Source organism: Falco biarmicus, chromosome Z (genome assembly GCF_023638135.1).
Source record: "Falco biarmicus isolate bFalBia1 chromosome Z, bFalBia1.pri, whole genome shotgun sequence".
Lineage (NCBI taxonomy): Eukaryota > Metazoa > Chordata > Aves > Falconiformes > Falconidae > Falco > Falco biarmicus.
In genome coordinates this window covers 29317660-29335999 of record NC_079311.1, presented here as the reverse complement: position 1 = coordinate 29335999, position 18340 = coordinate 29317660, and the positions used below count along the sequence as shown (strand labels likewise).

The following is an 18340-nucleotide window of genomic DNA, read 5'->3' as shown; positions in this document are numbered from 1 at the left end:
GGGCGGGTCGCTCGCCGCTGTTGCTGCCGCCGCTCCCGCGACGCCGGCCACTGCCCGCGCTGCCTCCGTGGGTGCCGCCGCGCCTGGCTACCCGCCCCCGGCCGCCGGCCCACCGACCGGCCCGGCAGCTGCCCGCTGGCCCGCCCCGCCGCTCCGGGAGCTGGTCGCCGGCCCCGCTGCGCCCGGACCCCGCCGCCGGTGATGCATGGGGAGAGCGACGGGGATGCTCGGTGTGAGTTGCTTGTCACAGACCTTTGTTCGAGCTGGGGTTGCGGCGCGGGGTGCGTGTCAGATAGCGCGTTTGCTTGTTTGCTGTGTTGAGTTTCTTCCACCTGCCTTTAAGCAGCCCAAGCCTGCCTTCAGAGATGCTGAGATCTCAGGTATCGGGGACCGGAGAGGGAAGCATTGCCGAGCTGTCCAGGCACACATCTGGATTCACTTGAGAGTTTGCACACTGCAGGTTGCATCCTGTAAAGCAAGCAGCTCGCAGTATGGAGTGCTTCCCATGAATGTCAGGTTAAGGGGTATTGTGGTGGCTTTTTTCACACTGTTTTGTGCCTAAAACATGTTCCTTTCTTGAAGTCGAGGTCGGTGAGAGGGTGGCCCCCACTGCATGCCACTGAAAAGGCAGCCCCGGTGGGGTCAGTGCCAGCAGCATGGATTTTCCGATGGCATCTCCCAAAGGTGGGACAGCAGGGTGCAACCCTCCGGGCCCATGCTGGGCAGGACTGACAGGCCCCAGCCTCAGCCCCGGGGTGTAAGGCCAGGATGCATGCAGAGATCCTAAGTGGGACAGATGTCAATGACTGCCTTTGCTCTGCTGGAAAGAAGGAAGAAAGAAAAATGCCAGGGCATCTGTAAGGCTGCTGTGCTTAAGTTTTTGCAGTTTTTGCCTGATAAGATTAATGTTGGGGTGGAAGGTGGTGTGAGTTTCCCCAGAGGAATTGGCAAGAAACATGCTTGCTCTTCAGCTGCGGCAGGCAGGCCCCAGGCGTGCCTTGCACCAGCTGGTGTGCCTGCAGCAGCACACCTCGCAGCGCAGATGAGGAGCCACCACTGTGCGGGTCCCCTTCTTGCCCCCGCTGCAGGGCCGCTCACCGTGTCTGTGTTGTCACGTATTTGATACGCAGGTCCTGGCCCGCAGAGCATCCCGTACTGTCCAGTAGGAGAGCACGGCGCAGCCCTGACCCTGCTGAGCCACACAGCGTGCCAGAGTCAAGCATGATGTAAGTACCCGGTGCGGCGTGGGCGAGCCGCCGGGGCGCAGCGCTGGGACTAGTGCCCTCCCGGTGCGCGTACCCTGAGGAGCTCAGGACGGCCCGGGAGAAGAGGCCCGCGGTGCTGCCTCCTGGGACCGGGGATGCTGCCCGCGGGGAAGCGGCTCGGGCATTACGCCCGCCTTCTGGGAAGCAAACCACGGCTCGCTCAAAGCCCAGCCGTGCTTCTTGCACTGACACGGCCGTTTAATGCCGCTGGTTTTCCCGGTTCTGTCGCGGCTGTGCTCGCAGCATGCCCGGCTCCGGGCGACCGCTTCCCACCCTCCGGCTGCTCCGCAAAAGCCGCGGGTGTGGCTTCATGCGCCGGGACGGGCCCGTCAGCCGGAGGTTTCAGCCCGCCCAGGCGCAGAACCCGCCCCGCCCCGCCCCGCCCCGCCCCGCCCCGGCGGCGCCCCCGCACCCGGCCCAGCCCGGCCGCGCACGACCCCTGGCGGCGGCACGTGGCACTGCGGACGCTCCCGGCGCAGCCAATCACGGCCGAGGGGAGCGCGGGGGGCCGCGCGCGGCCGAGTGACGCGAGCAGCGCGGCGGGCCGCAGGCAGGCGGGGCCGCCGGGCGGGCGGGAGGCGGGACGCGGGGGGGCGCGGGACTCCCCCGCCGTCTCGGATTAGCCCCGGCCCGGGGGGGCGGGTCCGCGCCGGCGGCACGTGTGGGCCTTGTCGGACAGGCTGGGCAGCCAATGGGAGGTGACGGGCCGGGTGGGGCCGCGCGGGGCCCGGCGCAGTGCGCTCGGCGGCGCGGGGCGTGCGGGCTGCTGGGGACTGCCGCCCGCCAGGCCGCCCGCACGCCTTCGCCCGCTCACCGGCTCTTTCCCTTTGTGCTCGCCTCTTGCTGCCGCCATGCCGCACCCGCCTGCGCCCGCCCCGCTACGGCCCGGTGGCCGCCTCTCGTCGCCGCGCCGCTGAAGGAGGAGAAAGCAGCGAGGAGGAGGTTGCCCGCCCGCCGCCCTATGCCGCAGCGCCGTCCCGCCGCCGTCCCGGGGACCTGCATGGACGGGCATGGGGAGAGCTGCGCCTTCCCGCGCCGCCGGGGCTGAGCCGCTCCTCCGCCTCCCGCCGCGCCGCCCGTCGCTCGCCGCCCTCGGCCTGCTCGCCGCCCTGGGGTTGCTGCTGGGCTCAGGTACCGGGACGGGAGCGGGGACGGGACTCGGCGCTCGGGGTCCCGGGGCGGGTGTTAGGCGCAGCGGCGCGAGCGGGGAGCGCCCCGCGCGGGGCAGGGGCGGGCGCGGAGCGGGGCCGGGCTGGCGGGCCTGCCCGCCTGCGGGGCCGGGGAGCGGCGGCCTCTGCGGCGGGGGAGCCGGCCTTTGCTCGGCGGGTGGGAAACCGGGAGGAAGGCGGCGGGTACCCGCGCGTTGCGGACGCCTGCTGAAGCGGTTTGTGCTCCCCGCGCAGTTGTAGGGGGAGGGGGGAGGTCACCCGGCTTTAGTCAAGTTGCCGTTCTTTCACCGCTCTCTGTGCCAAGAACCCACCGAAAGCAGCAAACAAACTCCTTGAAGCTGCAGGGAATGTGGAGCGGCAGATTTATTAGAGTATTTGATAACTTGACTGATTTGCTCAGCTAGGCTAATTTATTTGTGATTAAAATACTATCACAAATCAGAACTGAAGGGGAGCATAAGGTTCCCTGATGCGTCGAAAGTCAGGCTCTGAACCAACATTGGCTGTGCCACTTTTGCGTGGCATAGGCCTTTTTTGTTTGTGTGTCCAAAAACACAGAATTTGCTCAGTTGTTCTTTTATTTTGCAAAGCTACGTATTACTTGCACAAAGGCGAAGTGAGAAACTTACTGCTTACTTACACACTTCGTGGTCACGCTTGACTGTAGGTTACAGATTTCCTCCTTCATACTCTGTGTTATCTTGGGATTTTGACAGGAGATTTGTGTTAGCTACCCATCACTGGCAACACCTGTTGCCATTATAAATTCATGGTTTGGATATTCAGAGTAAGTTATTTGAGTACTGACTCACATGAGGGTCAGCTAAGGGGCAAGCAAAGAAATTGCTAATACTCTCACATCGTTGTGTGAATTGCAGAAAAATGAGAAGTGTTGCAGTACTGTTCAGTTCATTGTCCACTCCTCATTTCTCCGGCATTTAGGAACGTTTTAATTAGGCTTTTAAAATCAGACTGGAGCCATGCCTATTTTACTTTGAGGACACGCAAAACAAGTGAGAAATGTTGTAAAGAGGGCTCTGAGGGGAGCAAAAAGAGTATCTGTTAGATGTATTCTATTTTCCCTTTTTCACACTTCCATGTATCTTTGTAAGCATTTTTGTGGTTTCAAAATCTGCTTTATGACAGTGAAATTACAGATTAATGTATGCACAGCTGAATTTTATAGTTCATGAAAGTAACAAGCACAGCGTGTTTTCAGTGGAAAGTTCTGGCCACTGGACAGCTATTTTATGAAATCTTACAGTATTTAAGAAGGTCCATCTTCTGTTACCTAGCGTCTTCCTCATTTTAACCCCTGTGGAACGTGTGGCTCTGTTTCCTTTAGTGCAGTGTGTAGTCTTGCCAATTTTGTTTCTGATCCTTATGAGTTCTTGTGTAAATGTTACCTGCAGAAGACCGTTGTTAACTGCCATGAGAGTCTGGAAGGGTTTCAGATCATGACAGCAAGAGCTGTGGAGGAGAGGGCTGTAAAACTCCAGTTTGCTGGCTGGGAGGGTAATTAATGCTTTCTGTGCGGAAATCAGGTGACCAGATAAAGTCTAACTGGTTTGTTCCTGTAAACTGAACTGCGTACCTGTTGCATACATCTGATAAGTACTTCAGGTTTTTGTGGGGAGAGGGTTTCTTTGGCCCTTGTCTTATTATTGAATTACACTTTTAAGAAGTACTGCTATTGCAGTGTATTGTACTGCACCTTACACTTCAGACAGCTGTGGGTTTTCTCACTCATTAGTCCCAGAAAGTGAGCAGTGAAGCTTTAGCTATGGCAGTGTCAGGGAAATAAAACAAACTGAATTTATGGGCTGCCCACTTTCCTACCCTCCTTCTCCCCACCCTGCTTTCTAGAAGAGAAACTGATTTCTGCTTCATTCAGTCGGTTTTTGTCTAAGCATATGTCACTTGCTGCCTTTAGCACATCCTTCTGAGGGGAAGGATTCTGTTTAAAAGTTCAATACCTTGTGTAAAGCACTGAAAGACTAAATGGAGACTTGATTATTGACCAAGTGATTAACTTAAGCGTGGAAATTCATCATCACCTTGGTATCTGGAAGGAAATGCTGGGCTCATACTTGGCAGGAGTTTAGTGCTTTTAATTTCCATCTAGACAATATCAAGTAATGGATTAAGTCATGCATGGACCATCTCAGCCTGTGAGATGGTCTGTATTGCTATCTTTCTGCCTCCTGAGCCCTTTTTCTCTATTATATAGTGTTTCCTTAATGGGTGAACACTGCAAGTTGTCTTCAGGTTGTTTTCTGCAGTTCTGTTTCCTGTGGGTGTAAAATGAGGTATTGCAATCTGTTTGCATAATTTCTCTCTGCCATCTGTTTGTGCTTAGGTGACTGCCAGATGCAAACACCTTGTGGAATCCAGAAGTGCACCACTGATTTTGTATCCTTAACATCACATCTGAACTCTGCTTTTGAGGGGTTTGATCTGGAGTTCTGCAAGGCCCTGCGAGCGTACTCTGCCTGTACTGATCGCAATTCCAAAGTATGCCGTGGAAACCTAGTCTACCATTATGCAGTGCTTGGGATCAGTGACCTCATGAGCCAGAGAAACTGTTCCAAAGATGGACCCACATCCTCCACCAACCCTGAGGTGACCCATGATCCCTGTAATTACAATGACCACATAGAAGCCAGAGAATATCAGGGAGGGGGCAAGACGACGACTCCTACTTACCTGTTTTGTGGCTTGTTTGGTGATCCTCATCTGAGGACTTTTAAGGATCACTTCCAGACATGCAAAGTGGAAGGCGCTTGGCCCCTCGTAGACAATAATTACTTATCAGTGCAAGTGACCAATGTGCCTGTGGTCCCAGGATCCAGCGCTACTGCTACAAATAAGGTATGAATTGTTCTTAATCACTGTGCATGCACATGTACAGAAGTAAAAGGCCAAGACAGCAGGGTAAGTCACTTAGCCCTGAACAGTTAGGAAGTGTGGCAGCTTGAGAATCTTCTGTGCAGTAGTCCAAGACAGTAAAACTGTTGGCCTCTTCTTTTCTGAGAATCAAACAAAGCTTAAACAGGTCCTTTTCTTCCTTCCACTCCACCCCACCACAGAAAAATGCTGTACACATCACCAGGTAAGCTTTTAAGGGTACTAAAGGTAACACTTTGAAACAGTCTCTGCACTGCACCATCTGTGACTGCCTCTGCACTATGTAGGCATTCTAGGCAAGGAGACAGGAAAGTCTGAAGTATCTCCTTTTCATTAGGTTGTGTAGCCATAACAGTAGAAACCAAAAAATATTGACAAAGAGTCACAACAAATGAGTTATCAAGACACTGAGCGTTCAGTGCAGAGACAAGAAAGGGAACTGTAGAGAACTGAGAGGAGGTAGCAAAAAAAATTACATTTGCCAAATGCTTATCAGGTCTTAGTACCCTGGCTTTACTAAAGAAGCAGCAGCTTCTGCTGAATTCTGCTGAGGGTGTAAGTCCCTCTTCAGACATGCAAGACTTAAGATTGCTCTCCTCTGAGCCAGCTGAGGTGGCTAGAGAAGGAATAAATGTGCTATTATTGGTATCTTATGCCATTTCCTTACTTTAAGTACTTGTCTCTTTTTGCCGAAGGTAGACAGGTGTCTGTAGGAAGAAAACAAGGATGTATAATGCATAAGTCTGGCTAAGGTGTCCTTTGATTTACCTCTAGAGTCGGGGGTGAAAAATGCTCTGAACTTTGGGGCTTTCTTTCTATCAGTAAACAAATCAGTTTAACATACATTTGAAGCTGATGCTGTCACATATTTCATTCCATTTTTGGAGTGAAATGGCCTTTTAAAACTCTGGTGGTGTAGTTCTTGTATTGTCAAGATATGTCAAGCTATGTATATACAGTTTCAAGATCATCAGTATTGGAGATTTTACTGTTTTTCTTAAGCTCAGAAGTAGGTTTTTTATTACCGGGAGCAGGAGCAGGGAGTGCCAGTCACAATAGGTTATAGTCTGCACATCTCCCATGAAGATGGCTGTGTAGTAGTATTAATAAGTGAAAATCAGTTTTGCTGGATTCAGCAAAATTCATGCAATCATGTTGCATTCATGCTGGATTCCGACGTACTGACTAATGTCAGTACTTGTGTGAGTGAGGCAAATTTTTGCATTTGCCAGAAGCCGGAGGTTGGACTGGTATGTCACTGAAATTCAGAATCGCCTTAACTTGTGCCTGTTCCAAGAACACTGTGCATTGTGAATGAGTTCCTGAAGGGAGGGTAAAATGAAGAAATGAGGCTGACCTGAGTGAGCTTAGCAGAAGAGATGTAGGTCTTTTGAAATCTGCTCTAGTGGCATTTTCTTAAAGACTCTTAAAAAGCAGTGTTTCACAATCTGCAGTAAGCTTTTATCCTCGGTTTTGATAAAGTCTTGGAGAATATTCTTGATTTCCTTGTTATGGTAGTACTGGAGGAGAAAGTTGAGAGTCTTCTTGTGTACAAATTATGTGGGTGGCTAGAGTGTGATGGTAGTAGATAGGGGATTTCTCTTACCCTTTAGCCACATTCTGAAAATGATTGGCTATGGTAGCATGTTACACTGGTATATGTCTTCTCAAACAGGTAACCAAGAGAACTTCAGGAGACAAATGTCTGTATGTAGTAGGGAAAAGTCTGTTTTAAAGAGCATACCTTCTGTTTTTATTCTCAGTGTTTTTCTGTTTTTCTTATTCTGGAAAAAGTGGTAATGCATTTTTCTCTTTTGTAATAGTGATTTAACATGCCTGCTGTTGCACAAGTACAGTTAAGTGTGCAGAAGCAATTAAATAAAATAGGATGTATCATTTAGGATATTAGGAATTTCTCTAATACAAACATCTGTTACATGTTTCACAGTCCTTGAGTTTTTTTCTTTCTTTGGCAGGTAATCAAACTTCTCAGCACACCTATTCGCAGGAAATCAAGGTGGTTTGAGTGTACAAGTAACTTAGCAAGATACGTTTTAATCTTTCTAAAGCATCCTCTTGAATCCTTTATTTCTTTATGGAGCAGCTGCTATAAAAGATACAGAAAAGTCTCGTTAAACTACACTGTCACTGCTAGTTTCATTCCTGTAACATTTTTCTCTGCAAGTACTCAATTTTGGTTGTGGTAGTGGACTATCTGCTGCTGGGTATATGTCATGACTTAAGTGCAGCTGGCAACCGAGCACCACACAGCTGCTTGCACACTCCCATGCAGTGGGATGGAGAGAGAATGGGAAGAGTAAAAGTGGGAAAACTCGTGGGTTGAGGTAATGACAATGTAGTAGGTAAAGCAAAAGCTGCGCACACAAGCAAAACAAACCAAGGAATTCACTCATCACTCCCCATGGGAGGCAGGTGTTCAGCCATCTCCAGGAAAGCAGGGCTCCGTCGTGTGTGAAGGTTACCTGGGAAAAGAAACGACATCACTTTAAATGTCCCCTCCCTTTTTTGTTCTTCTCCCAGCCTTATATGCTGATGGTATGGAATATCCCTTTGGTAAGCTGTGATCAGCAGTCCCAGCTATGCCCCCTCCCAGTTTCTTCTGTATCCCCAGCCTGCTGGGTGGTGGGGAAGTGTGAGAAGCAGAAAAGGCCTTGACTCTGTAAGCACTGCTCAGTAATAATGAAAACATCCCTGTACTGTCAATGATGTTTTCAACACAAATCCAAAACATAGCCCCGTGCTAGCTGCTATGAAGAAAATTAACGCTACCCCAGTCAAAACCAGCACAGTGTACGCTCCTGATTTTGGCCACAGGGTAGCTTAAGGCACTTTTAAAGAGCTGCCAAGAGTAATTCAGTGACTTTTATCTACACGGTGTGTTTTCCCTAGCTGAGAGCATGCAAATAAGTCTTCTACCTTCTTCATTAGAAAAGTTACCAGAACATTACCCATTGTTAGTCTTTCTGCTTTTTCATTGCAGATATTTAAGATAGATAATGGGAGATAATAAAGGTTTATGCTGAACTTAAATTTTGCAGAAGCCAAAGCAAATACTAGCCTACTTAATCCAGCCTGAAGCAGACCTAATGAAAGTAAAGACAGAAGGAGCAGAAAATTCAGTTTCTCCTGAATGTACTTTTTATGGGAAGTGATTTAAGAAGCTGTAGGAACAGAATATTTAATCTTCACATCATATGCAGCGTGCTTTTGAAAGGGACATACCATCATTTCCCTTGTAGGTAGTTATTACCTTCAAATTTATCATAGCTTTCTGGTGTACCAAGCTTTAAGGGAATCAGCAATGAAGGGAGCATTATGTGTAAATAATTTGTCTTCTCTTTCCAAAACTTGTGAGACTTGAGCAACCCAAACAGTCTAGAAGGGTATAGAGGGTTATCCAGTAAGTTCACAAAGGACAAGAGAATGCCAGGAGGAGACTTTAAGAAAGAATGTAAAGAATAAAAGTATGTTGCCCCACCCCACGCATCTGGCAGGAAAGTATGAAAAGCAGGAAAATTCTTCCTTTAATTCCTTAATTGGAAGGGTACATCCACTTATGGGAGTTGTGTATTTATTTGTAGAATGCTTTTGGCAATTTGTTTGTAGGTGCTTTGCGTATTTGTGGTGCCCATAGTAACAACATCTGTTTCTTCACAGTGTACAAAGCTATTGTATGTTTTGTGGTCTAGCTGAAACTTGAAACTCCAGGTTTTTTGGGCTTGTCTGATAGGCTCATGCCCCTTGGCATAGGATCCTAAGGCCTTTCAGATGGAGAATGAAGGATCATCACCAAGCAGCTGGGAAAAGAGTTTAATCTCTCCTTTTGTTTTTTTTTTTCTGATGGACTTCCTGTATGAGTTTTGGATAGGTCACTGGCATCTCTGTCTGCATCACCAGCTATAGATAAAGAGCTCCCCTGTCTTGGAAGCTGTCTTGGGATTTCCGGAGGATAAATGACTGTTACAAGGGGCTGTAGAGGGAGCAGGTGGGAAAGGTATTGTAGAATGCATTAGATGGAAGGGGGGTTAATTTTTTGTGTGCATTACTTGGAGGGGTACAGAGTGTTTACTGGCTTTTGTTGCTGCAACAGGTGTTCTAGATATCACTAGTGTAGTTGCCTCTGAATAGCGAATGAGGCAGAGATGCTTGGGCTCGCACATGGAAAACTTTCCTTTTTTGCAGAGATTGCAAACTAAGTTTTTCCTATCCAGGTGTTTCATAGTGGATAGCTTGAGGGTGAGAGAGGGAATAAGGACAGAGAAGGAAAAACCCACAGAGCTTTTCTGTAGTGGTTTTACTGGGCATAAAGGTTTGAACCTGGGAATTGGTGGTATTGGCAGAGTGGGGGAACATTGGGTATAAATGTTCTTTTTCCTAGACTCAAAACATTTAAATAGCTCTTTTGCAGCATGTTTTCTATTTTTACAGGACATCATTGCAGACTGAACACAGTCTGCTACTTAGTCTCCTTTAAGTAATACTAACACATTTGTCTTCGAGTTACCATTCAGTAGTTCTAAGTAGGAACATTAGTTAAACTTACCATCTGTGATTAGTTTTTTCATCTTTGTGGACATTCTGCCTAAAGTAAAGACGAATTTGTGTTTTTTTCCAAAAGTAGTACATACTACAATTTTTTTGGAGAACAGCATAGAATTATTTAGGTTGGAAAAGACCCTGAAGATCATCAAATCCAACTGTTAACCCAGTGCTGCCAAGTCCACCCCTAAACCATGTCCCTAAGCGCCACATCTACACATCTTTTAAACACCTCCAGGGGTGGTGACTCAAACAATCCCTGGGGCAGCCTGTGTCGATGCTTGACGACCACACACTCCCACATCTCCATGTACTGAGGGGCCCAAAACCAAACACAGGATTTGAGGTGTGGTGTCACCAGTGCCCAGTACAGGGGGACAATCACTTCCCCTGTCCTGCTGGCCACGCTCTTTCTGACACAGGCCAGGATGCTGTTGGTCATCTTGGCCCCCTGGGCACACTGCTGGCTCCTGCCCAGCCGGCCGTCACCCAGCACCCCCAGGCCCTTTCCCACCAGGCACTTTCCAGCCGCTCTGCCCCAGCCTGTAGCTCTGCGTGGGGTTATTGTGTCCCAAATGCAGGAACATTCTCCTTGTGGAACCTCATACAACTGGCCTCATCCCATTGATCCAGCATGTCCAGATCTCTCTGTAGAGTCTTTCTACCTTCAAAGCCGATCAGCACTCCCATCCTGCTTGGTGTTGTCTGCAAACATACAGAGCTTCTCTGGTGTAAAGATAAATGGTTATTTTTCCTGGTGTCCAAGTCAGCCTGGCCTTCATAGGGTGGTTTTGTAGGACAAGCTGTGGCAGGTTGTCAGGCATTAAACTGTTTTCTGTAATTTTTGTGGGGCTGCTAGACAACTGTTAAAGACATTTCAGTGCCTTCAATGCCTGCCTTTGCAGGGTGGAGAAGGAAGGGAGAGATGCGTATATACTGAGCAGTATATATCTGAATGACTTTAAAGCCTCTGGTGGTCTCTTATGGGCAGTAGGACAGGGAATAAATTAACAATTATAAGTAGTAGGTTTTTTCTCAGACAGACGTGGTGATGCGACTTAGGTTAAAACAAGCTTTACTTCTCTGTTTGTTGCCATCTAAGCTTTATAGTCCCACTGTGGGGAAGGTCGGGGAGAACCTTTGTTCTTGGGTTGTCACCTTAGAAAAGGAGGTGGAATGTTTTAGCTACTCTTATCATTGATTAAGGATGCCTAACCATTGTCAATTTCTGGGTAGTTTTGAAATTAATCAATAGTAGATTGATTTCTAAGAGTGATTTATAAACAGTGACCACCTTCTTTAACCATATTCAAGAAACACTTTCCTGAATGATCTTGGCTTTCCTTTTGGAAATCATCTAATGCTGAACTGTCTTGGTTTCAGGTTGGCTTCCTCATTATTTCTCTGTTGCGCATGGAATCCATACACCTTCCCTTCCCATTTTGTTCTCTGACATGAAATAGGAATGTGTCATGGTTAAATGTCTTGTGGTGCTTCTGTACCACAGAGGCAGGCTGAAGAGGGGTTAACCGTATTTAGTTTTGTAACACTCTGAGCAGTGGTTCTTCTGAGAGGTTGGCCCCAGCAGCATTACTGAGGCAGTCTCTAAATCTTTACCAGACAGTTTGCCCTCCCCAGGCTCTCCCCACCCCCAACATCCATGGAAGAAGCAAGGTGACTTTTGCACATACACCTCTTGCTGGTGTCCTTGTGTTATGTCAACTTCAGCACAACAGTGCACCACAGAAGCATGGGTATATGGAGAGAAACATGAAGAAACTGCTTGGATGATGGCTGGTGCTGTCTGATGGACTGAGCAGTCATTAGCATTTCTAACACCTTTCAGTTTTGTTTCATCCTAAGAGACCTTCTATGCCTATAAAAAGCAACTATCCTGTGATATAACTTGAAATGAGGCTATTGAATCAAGATTTTACAATGAGTCCTTATGAGTTTCCTTTATTAAATCTCTCTGCTTTCACTTTTTGGCATAGGCCATTTTTCAATAAGGTGGTGAGTGATGAGATAAACTTACATGCTTCACACCTGTTGTAGGCCTCTGGAAAGGGAAGCTGTGACATTTTGAGCTAGTGACTTGAAAGTCACCAGCTTTCAAGTTTAAATTTCCCGATATGTATGTGTGTAGTCTAAAAGCTTTTGGATGGCATTGCAAGACCCCTTTAGAAATGTCATGTGTGCTATACAGTTATCTACCTGTGACCTTTTAATAGCTGCCTTTCAGAGCTCATTTTTTAAGTCCTTTGCAGGCTTCCCGGGGATATCTGTTAGATCACTGATCTAGTATCATAAAACCTCTTGCTGAAACATCTCCTACTGTTCTCCAGTGCTTGATTAAATCATTAGTAAATAATCAGGGCTGTGTTTTTCTTTAAACATCCTTCCCTGTCTTTTCCCTATAGTCTGAAATGGTGCATAAGGAGAGCATCTGAATGTTTTCTCGTAATGCTAGTGTGAGGTAGGGCATGCAGACATAGGCTGAAGATAAAACTGAGAACCATGAATAGCAAGGTGTTTCTTCACTGAGTGCCTTCTCAGCAGCCTGTCTGACCTACTGCGCTTTATGCAGACTTACAGACATGTCACTGGACAGGCGCACTGTGAGATCTTACCTGCTTCCCAGTTGCTCTCTGTTAGGAAAAGAAATGTTCAGTAGCAAAATCTAATGTCATTAGAAACATTGTGCACTCTTTCAATGTGCATGTTCCACTGGTTGGGTATTCACTTTTTAAATGCTTACATAACATAATCAGTGTTCCCTGCCTCTCTAACTAGCTTTCCTTGTTACGTACCTGAATGCTGACTGTAACCTTTCCAAGGCATGTACTGTGGCCATATGTGCTTGGAGTAGTAATTGGGAAGGATAGTGTGGGTCTGTGGTTTTTAGTAGCACCTTGGGTCTTCAGCAGTGTTGAGGTAGGTTCTGCATGATTGCATGGTGATACAAGCCCTTGCCTGAAAGTACAATCCCGCCATGACAAACGTCTAGGAGGAAAATGGACTTGGGGACTGTTTCAGAGTAAAACTAGGCAAGATCAAACTCTGTCCACAGAACAACAGGAACCTTCCATTCTTCGATGTTAATAAAAATCCAAACAACAAAATCCACCAAAACAAAAGAACAAACAATAACTTTCAAATTTTTCCAGAGTTATTGTCTGTTCAGTAAGTAGTGTCACCTTCTTGCATGTGGTTCCTCTCATCTGTGTTTTAACATCTGGATGAAGTCTTAATTCCTGTGCAGGTTTTGTCTGAACTCTTCTCAGTGTATTGGGTCTGGCTGAGCCCCAGAGCAGCCCTCACAGCGCTGTGCTTGTATGGGCAGCTAGAAAGGTGGTGGTAACACACCAGCGTTTTGGCTGCTGCTGAGCGGCGTTCGCACACCACCAAGGCTGCCTCTCCAACATTTCACACCCCCTTCACCAGCAGGCTGGGGGTGGGCAAGATCAGGGCAGGGGACACAGCCAGGGCAGCTGACTCAGAGTGGCCAATGGGATATTCCATACCACATGACGTCTGCTCATATATAAAAGCTAAGAGAAAGGAGAAGGAATTGGGGGGAAATTCGTTATTTACAACATATGTCTTCTGGGGCAGCAGCTGTGCGTGCTGAAGCCCCACTTCCTGGAAGCGGCCAAACATCACCTGCTGATGGGAGGAAGAGAATAACATCTTTTGTTTCCCTTTGCTTCTGCACATGTGACCTTTGCTATCGCCGCGTTAAACTGCCTTTGTCTTGACCCACAAGGGGTTTTTTCCCATCTTATTCCACAGACACACATACAGACACCACCACCCTCCATGCACACACTTTGGGCTCTGCTGAGGAGGGGAGTGGGCACCTGCCATCCAGGCAAGGTCAACCCACCACACTCAGGAAGATTGCCTATAGTAGGCATAGAAGACTTGAACGACTGAAATTGCATTTCTAGGTGAAAAGGCTGGATTCATATCTTCTGTGTTGTGGAAGGGCTGGATGAGGTTACAGGAAAGCCTTCTGCCCTGTACAGCCCTCACATTATTACTCCTTATTGCTTTATCATGTAGGCAGCCACAGCATTGCGATAAGAAGTACAAGGGTGATCCAAAGAGACTTCTGGGCCTTGGAACAGCTGGTTAAGGGATCAGGAGCACAAGTAGATATTTTTTTTCTCTGTCCTTCCAGTTGCAGGGAATTATGTTGGAAGAAACAGGAAGACCCAGCTGATCAGTATCTGGCTCCATGATGGATCTCACTGGCAGAATTGTAGTTTTTTTGATCACACACAGATTGGTCTACATGACACCAGGCCTGCTGGAGACAGATGGGGTACACCTGTCTCAAAGCAGGGGAAGGGTTCTTTGCACAAGAGTTAGAGAGCTCATTGGAAGAGCTTTGAGTTGGATTTGAAGGTGGAAAGGGCTAAAAGCAGGCTCATTAGTGGTAAGCCATGGGACACACGCCAGTGTTTGAGGAACAGGGTGCTGTCAGGGTCCTTCAGTCTGCTCCATCATGTGCCAAGTACTCTGGGACACATTTGAAATGTCTCCATGCTAATGCACTCTGCACCTTAGCCACCTCTGTGAGGGTAAGGGATGGAGAGCCATGTGGCAGCAAAGACACAAGGGTGGTTGTTGTGTTAGAAAGCGTGGAAGCACCTGAGAACAGTGACATAGGAGTTAGGGTTTCTCCCTGTGGGAAGGTGGGCAGGGTCAGTAGGCTGACTGAAGTGCATCTACACCAATGCATGCAGCATGGGCAACAAATGGGGAGTTGGGAGCGGTTGTACAGGTGGAAAACTGATGTAATTGCAATCACAGAAATGTGGTGGGATGACTTACATAACTGGAGTTGCAGTGGATGTAAGTTCTTCAGAAATTGCAGACAAGGAGGGAAGGGCAGCGGGGTAGCCCTGTATGTTAGGGAGTGTTCTGACTGTGAAGTGTGGCAATGGTGATGAAAGTTTGAAGTGTTTATGGGTGAGAATCAAGGGCAGGCAGCGCAGTATCACTACATGGGTGTTGTGAGGTTATACAAGGAAAAAAATCAGAAGGGCAAAAGCTCAACTAGAACTTAATTTGACTACTTCTGTAAAAGACAATAAAAAATGTTTCTATAAAGATACTCACAACAAAAGGAGGGCTAAGGAGCATCTCCATCCTTTATTGAATGTGGGGGAAACTGTGACAAAGGGTGAGGAAAAGGCTGAGTTACTTAATGCCTTCTTCGCCTCAGTCTTCAACAGTAAGACCAATTGTTCTCAGGGTACCCAGGGACGGCGAGCAGAATGAAGACCCCCATAATCCAAGTGGAAACAGTTAACAACAGACGCAGGCACACAAAAGTCTGTGGGGCCAGGTGGGATCCACCTAGGGGTACTGAGGGATCTTGTCAGGTGCTCACCAAGCCACTGTCAGTAATTTATCAGCAGTCCTGGCTGCCCGGGGAGGTCCCAGAAGGGGGAGGTAGGCCAATGTGACACCCATCTACAAGAAGGGCAAGAAGGAGGATCTTGGAAACTACAGGCCTGTCGATCTGACCTCAGAGCTAGGGGAGCTTGTGGGGCAGATCTTGAGTGCTGTCACGTGGCACATGCAGGACAACCAGGTGATCAGGCCCAGTCAGTATGTGTTAATGAAAGGCAGATCCTGCTTGATGAACCTGATCTCCTTCTACAACAAGATGACTTGCTTAGTGGATGAGGTAAAGCTTGAGGATGTTGTTTACCTGGACTTTAGTAAAGCCTTTAACAGCTTTTCCCACAGCATTCTCCTGGAGAAACTGGCTGCTCATGGCTCGGGTGAGTGGACTGTGCTGGGTAAAAAACTGGCTGGATGGCCAGGCCCAAAGAATTCTGAATGAAGTTAAGTGCAGTTGGTGGCTGGTCACAAGTGGTGTTCCCCAGGGCTCAGTATTTGAGCCATTTTGTTTAATATCTTAATCGATGATCTGGATGAGGGGACTGAATGCACCCTCAGTAAGCCGGGCAGGAGTGTTGATCTGCCTGGGTCACACCAGCCCCACGCAGCGCTACAGGCTGGGGCAGAGCGGCTGGAAAGTGCCTGGTGGGAAAGGGCCTGGGGGTGCTGGGTGACGGCCGGCTGGGCAGGAGCCAGCAGTGTGCCCAGGGGGCCCAGGCAGCCAGCAGCACCCTGGCCTGTGTCAGAAAGAGCGTGGCCGGCAGGACAGGGGAAGTGATTGTCCCCCTGTACTGGGCACTGGTGACACCACACCTCAAATCCTGTGTTTGGTTTTGGGCCCCTCAGTACATGGAGATGTGGGAGTGTGTGGTCGTCAAGCATCGACACAGGCTGCCCCAGGGATTGTTTGAGTCACCACCCCTGGAGGTGTTTAAAAGATGTGTAGATGTGGCGCTTAGGGACATGGTTTAGGGGTGGACTTGGCAGCACTGGGTTAACAGTTGGATTTGATGATCTTCAGGGTCTTTTCCAACCTAAATAATTCTATGATTCCATGAAATGCATAGTAAAATAGCAAAATGAAGTCAGAGCTACATCTTCATAATTGCATTAGGTCACTAGTGAAGGCTAGTATGAGCACTTGGAGTTTAAAGTGTTGCTTTCAAAGCACTTTTCAAATACTTTCGAAAGTGTGTGGCACACAAGCCTGGCACTTTCTACAAATACATGAAGGTCTTCCAGAAACTTCACTTATCAGCTCAGTAACACCATACTTGAAAGGCTTTGCTTCTGCAGTAGGATTAAAGTAATCTTTGTGATTTGTATAGTCAGTGAGGATCATGTTACTGGCATCAGTAGGAGTGGGGCAGTTAAATCTAAAATGAAATATTTCAAGTGTAGATTGAATGTGTGGGGTGTTTTCTGTTTCTGGTACTCTTAGTATAGCTGATGTTTGTTCATTATATTCAGATAAGTCTCTTATTTTCATCTTTTAGGGTTCCTCACTGCAGTAGCTTAAGAATTCTGTATGTGCCCAGAGAACCAGACTCAGATACTTACACTTTCAAAAAAAACTTTCTGCATTTGAAGATTATGGCATTTGGACTTTTCTGTCCTAGGTTTCGGAAGGGCCGGTAGTCTCTAGTCAGTAAACAGTGATGCTTGATCCGCGTTGTGGGGGCGTTCTTACAAATCAGCCAGAGTGTAGAAAGTACTATAGATACATGTACATGTATAACCTGTTAAATTTGTTTGAAATAATCTTTTTCATATTTAATGTTTTCTATTACCTTGATAATTTAAACAGCAAACGTTTTGCAGTGAAATTTGTATAATCTCCGTTTACAACAAGCTCTTGAGTATCCTTCATTCACTTAATAGTCTTTCAGCCCTCGTTCGGCGTGCAGTGTTATTGGTAAACTTGCCTTAGGGTGGAGGCTTCTCTTTTCCCTCCCTGTCTCTGAAATTGTGTGCTTTTCATTGTGGCAGAGGAGGGAGATTTGGAAAGGATAATTTGGTGGCTGCTGCCTGATAAATTTTGCCAAGTACCTTGCTTGACTGTTTTATCAAGTAGACAGTTCTGTTTCTCATTAAAACCATTAACTCTTTTTGACTCCAGACTTGTTCAGGTGCTGAGCAGACTTAGAACTTTATGTCTGTTAAAATGTAAATCATTCTTTCATTGCAGAGCAACACAAATGGGCTCGAGGAAGTAGGAATAACCTTCTTTGTCTGAGCAGGCTGTGATACAAGTTGGTTTCATCAAAAGTGTGTTACGTAGAGTGTAAGACCTGATTTGCCGAATGAGGCTCAGGATTGTATGCAGAAATACCGATCACTTGACAGATCTCAGGTTTGTCTTCTCTGGGTTGTTGAGCTTACTTCACTAGGCATTGAGTTGTGAGGAGGTCTTTACAGCAGCAAGAGCACTTGTGTGTTTTCTGGATTTTGGGCACAGGCATTCAAGCTTACCTGTGGTGCACAGACATCAGTTTGCCAAATGGCCTGACTACAGGTGGCCTCAAAATAGCTGTATAACTGATTAATGCAAAGAAAAAACATTGGAAAAATTCAGTCAGACAGCACCAGTGGGAGCATACAAAGTCAAAATAACAAGTATTGTCCGTGTGAGACGGAAAGACTGTGTGTCAACCAAATGAGACAAACCAAACGTTGAAAACTAATGTAATCCTGTTTATGGTGTGTCTGAATACTCCAAAGGAGAAATTGTAGCAGTGGGAGGAAGGAGATGGGAAGATTTGTCTTACATAACTGGTATGGAGAGGTGAAGCTAATGAGGTTTCATTCGGATTGTCTGTACTCGGCTGTTTCTTTAATCTCTAGCTCTTAATGTAAGAAGGGCAGGAAACAAAAAGTGGTGTGCAGAAGTGTGCTGGTTAACTGAAATTAAGATGTGGGGTTGCTACAGAGTAGATTTTAAGGAAAAAGTGTAGATTGAAAATGCCTTCTGATATGTTTTGGAGTACTCTGAATCTTGTTACAGATTGCTTAACTCATCGA

At 47.3% G+C, this 18340-nt stretch overlaps 1 protein-coding gene across 1 annotated transcript in view; it reads left to right on the top strand.

The window, feature by feature from the left end:
* The first annotated feature begins 1971 nt into the window (after nucleotides 1–1971).
* Nucleotides 1972–18340, top strand: part of RGMB (repulsive guidance molecule BMP co-receptor b) — a 34134-nt gene continuing 17765 nt past the window's right edge. The window contains exons 1-2 of the mRNA XM_056325712.1: nucleotides 1972–2396; nucleotides 4794–5305. Coding sequence (XP_056181687.1) covers nucleotides 2276–2396; nucleotides 4794–5305 — 633 coding nt within the window. The 5' untranslated portion in view covers nucleotides 1972–2275. The remainder of the gene's footprint in view (nucleotides 2397–4793; nucleotides 5306–18340) is intronic.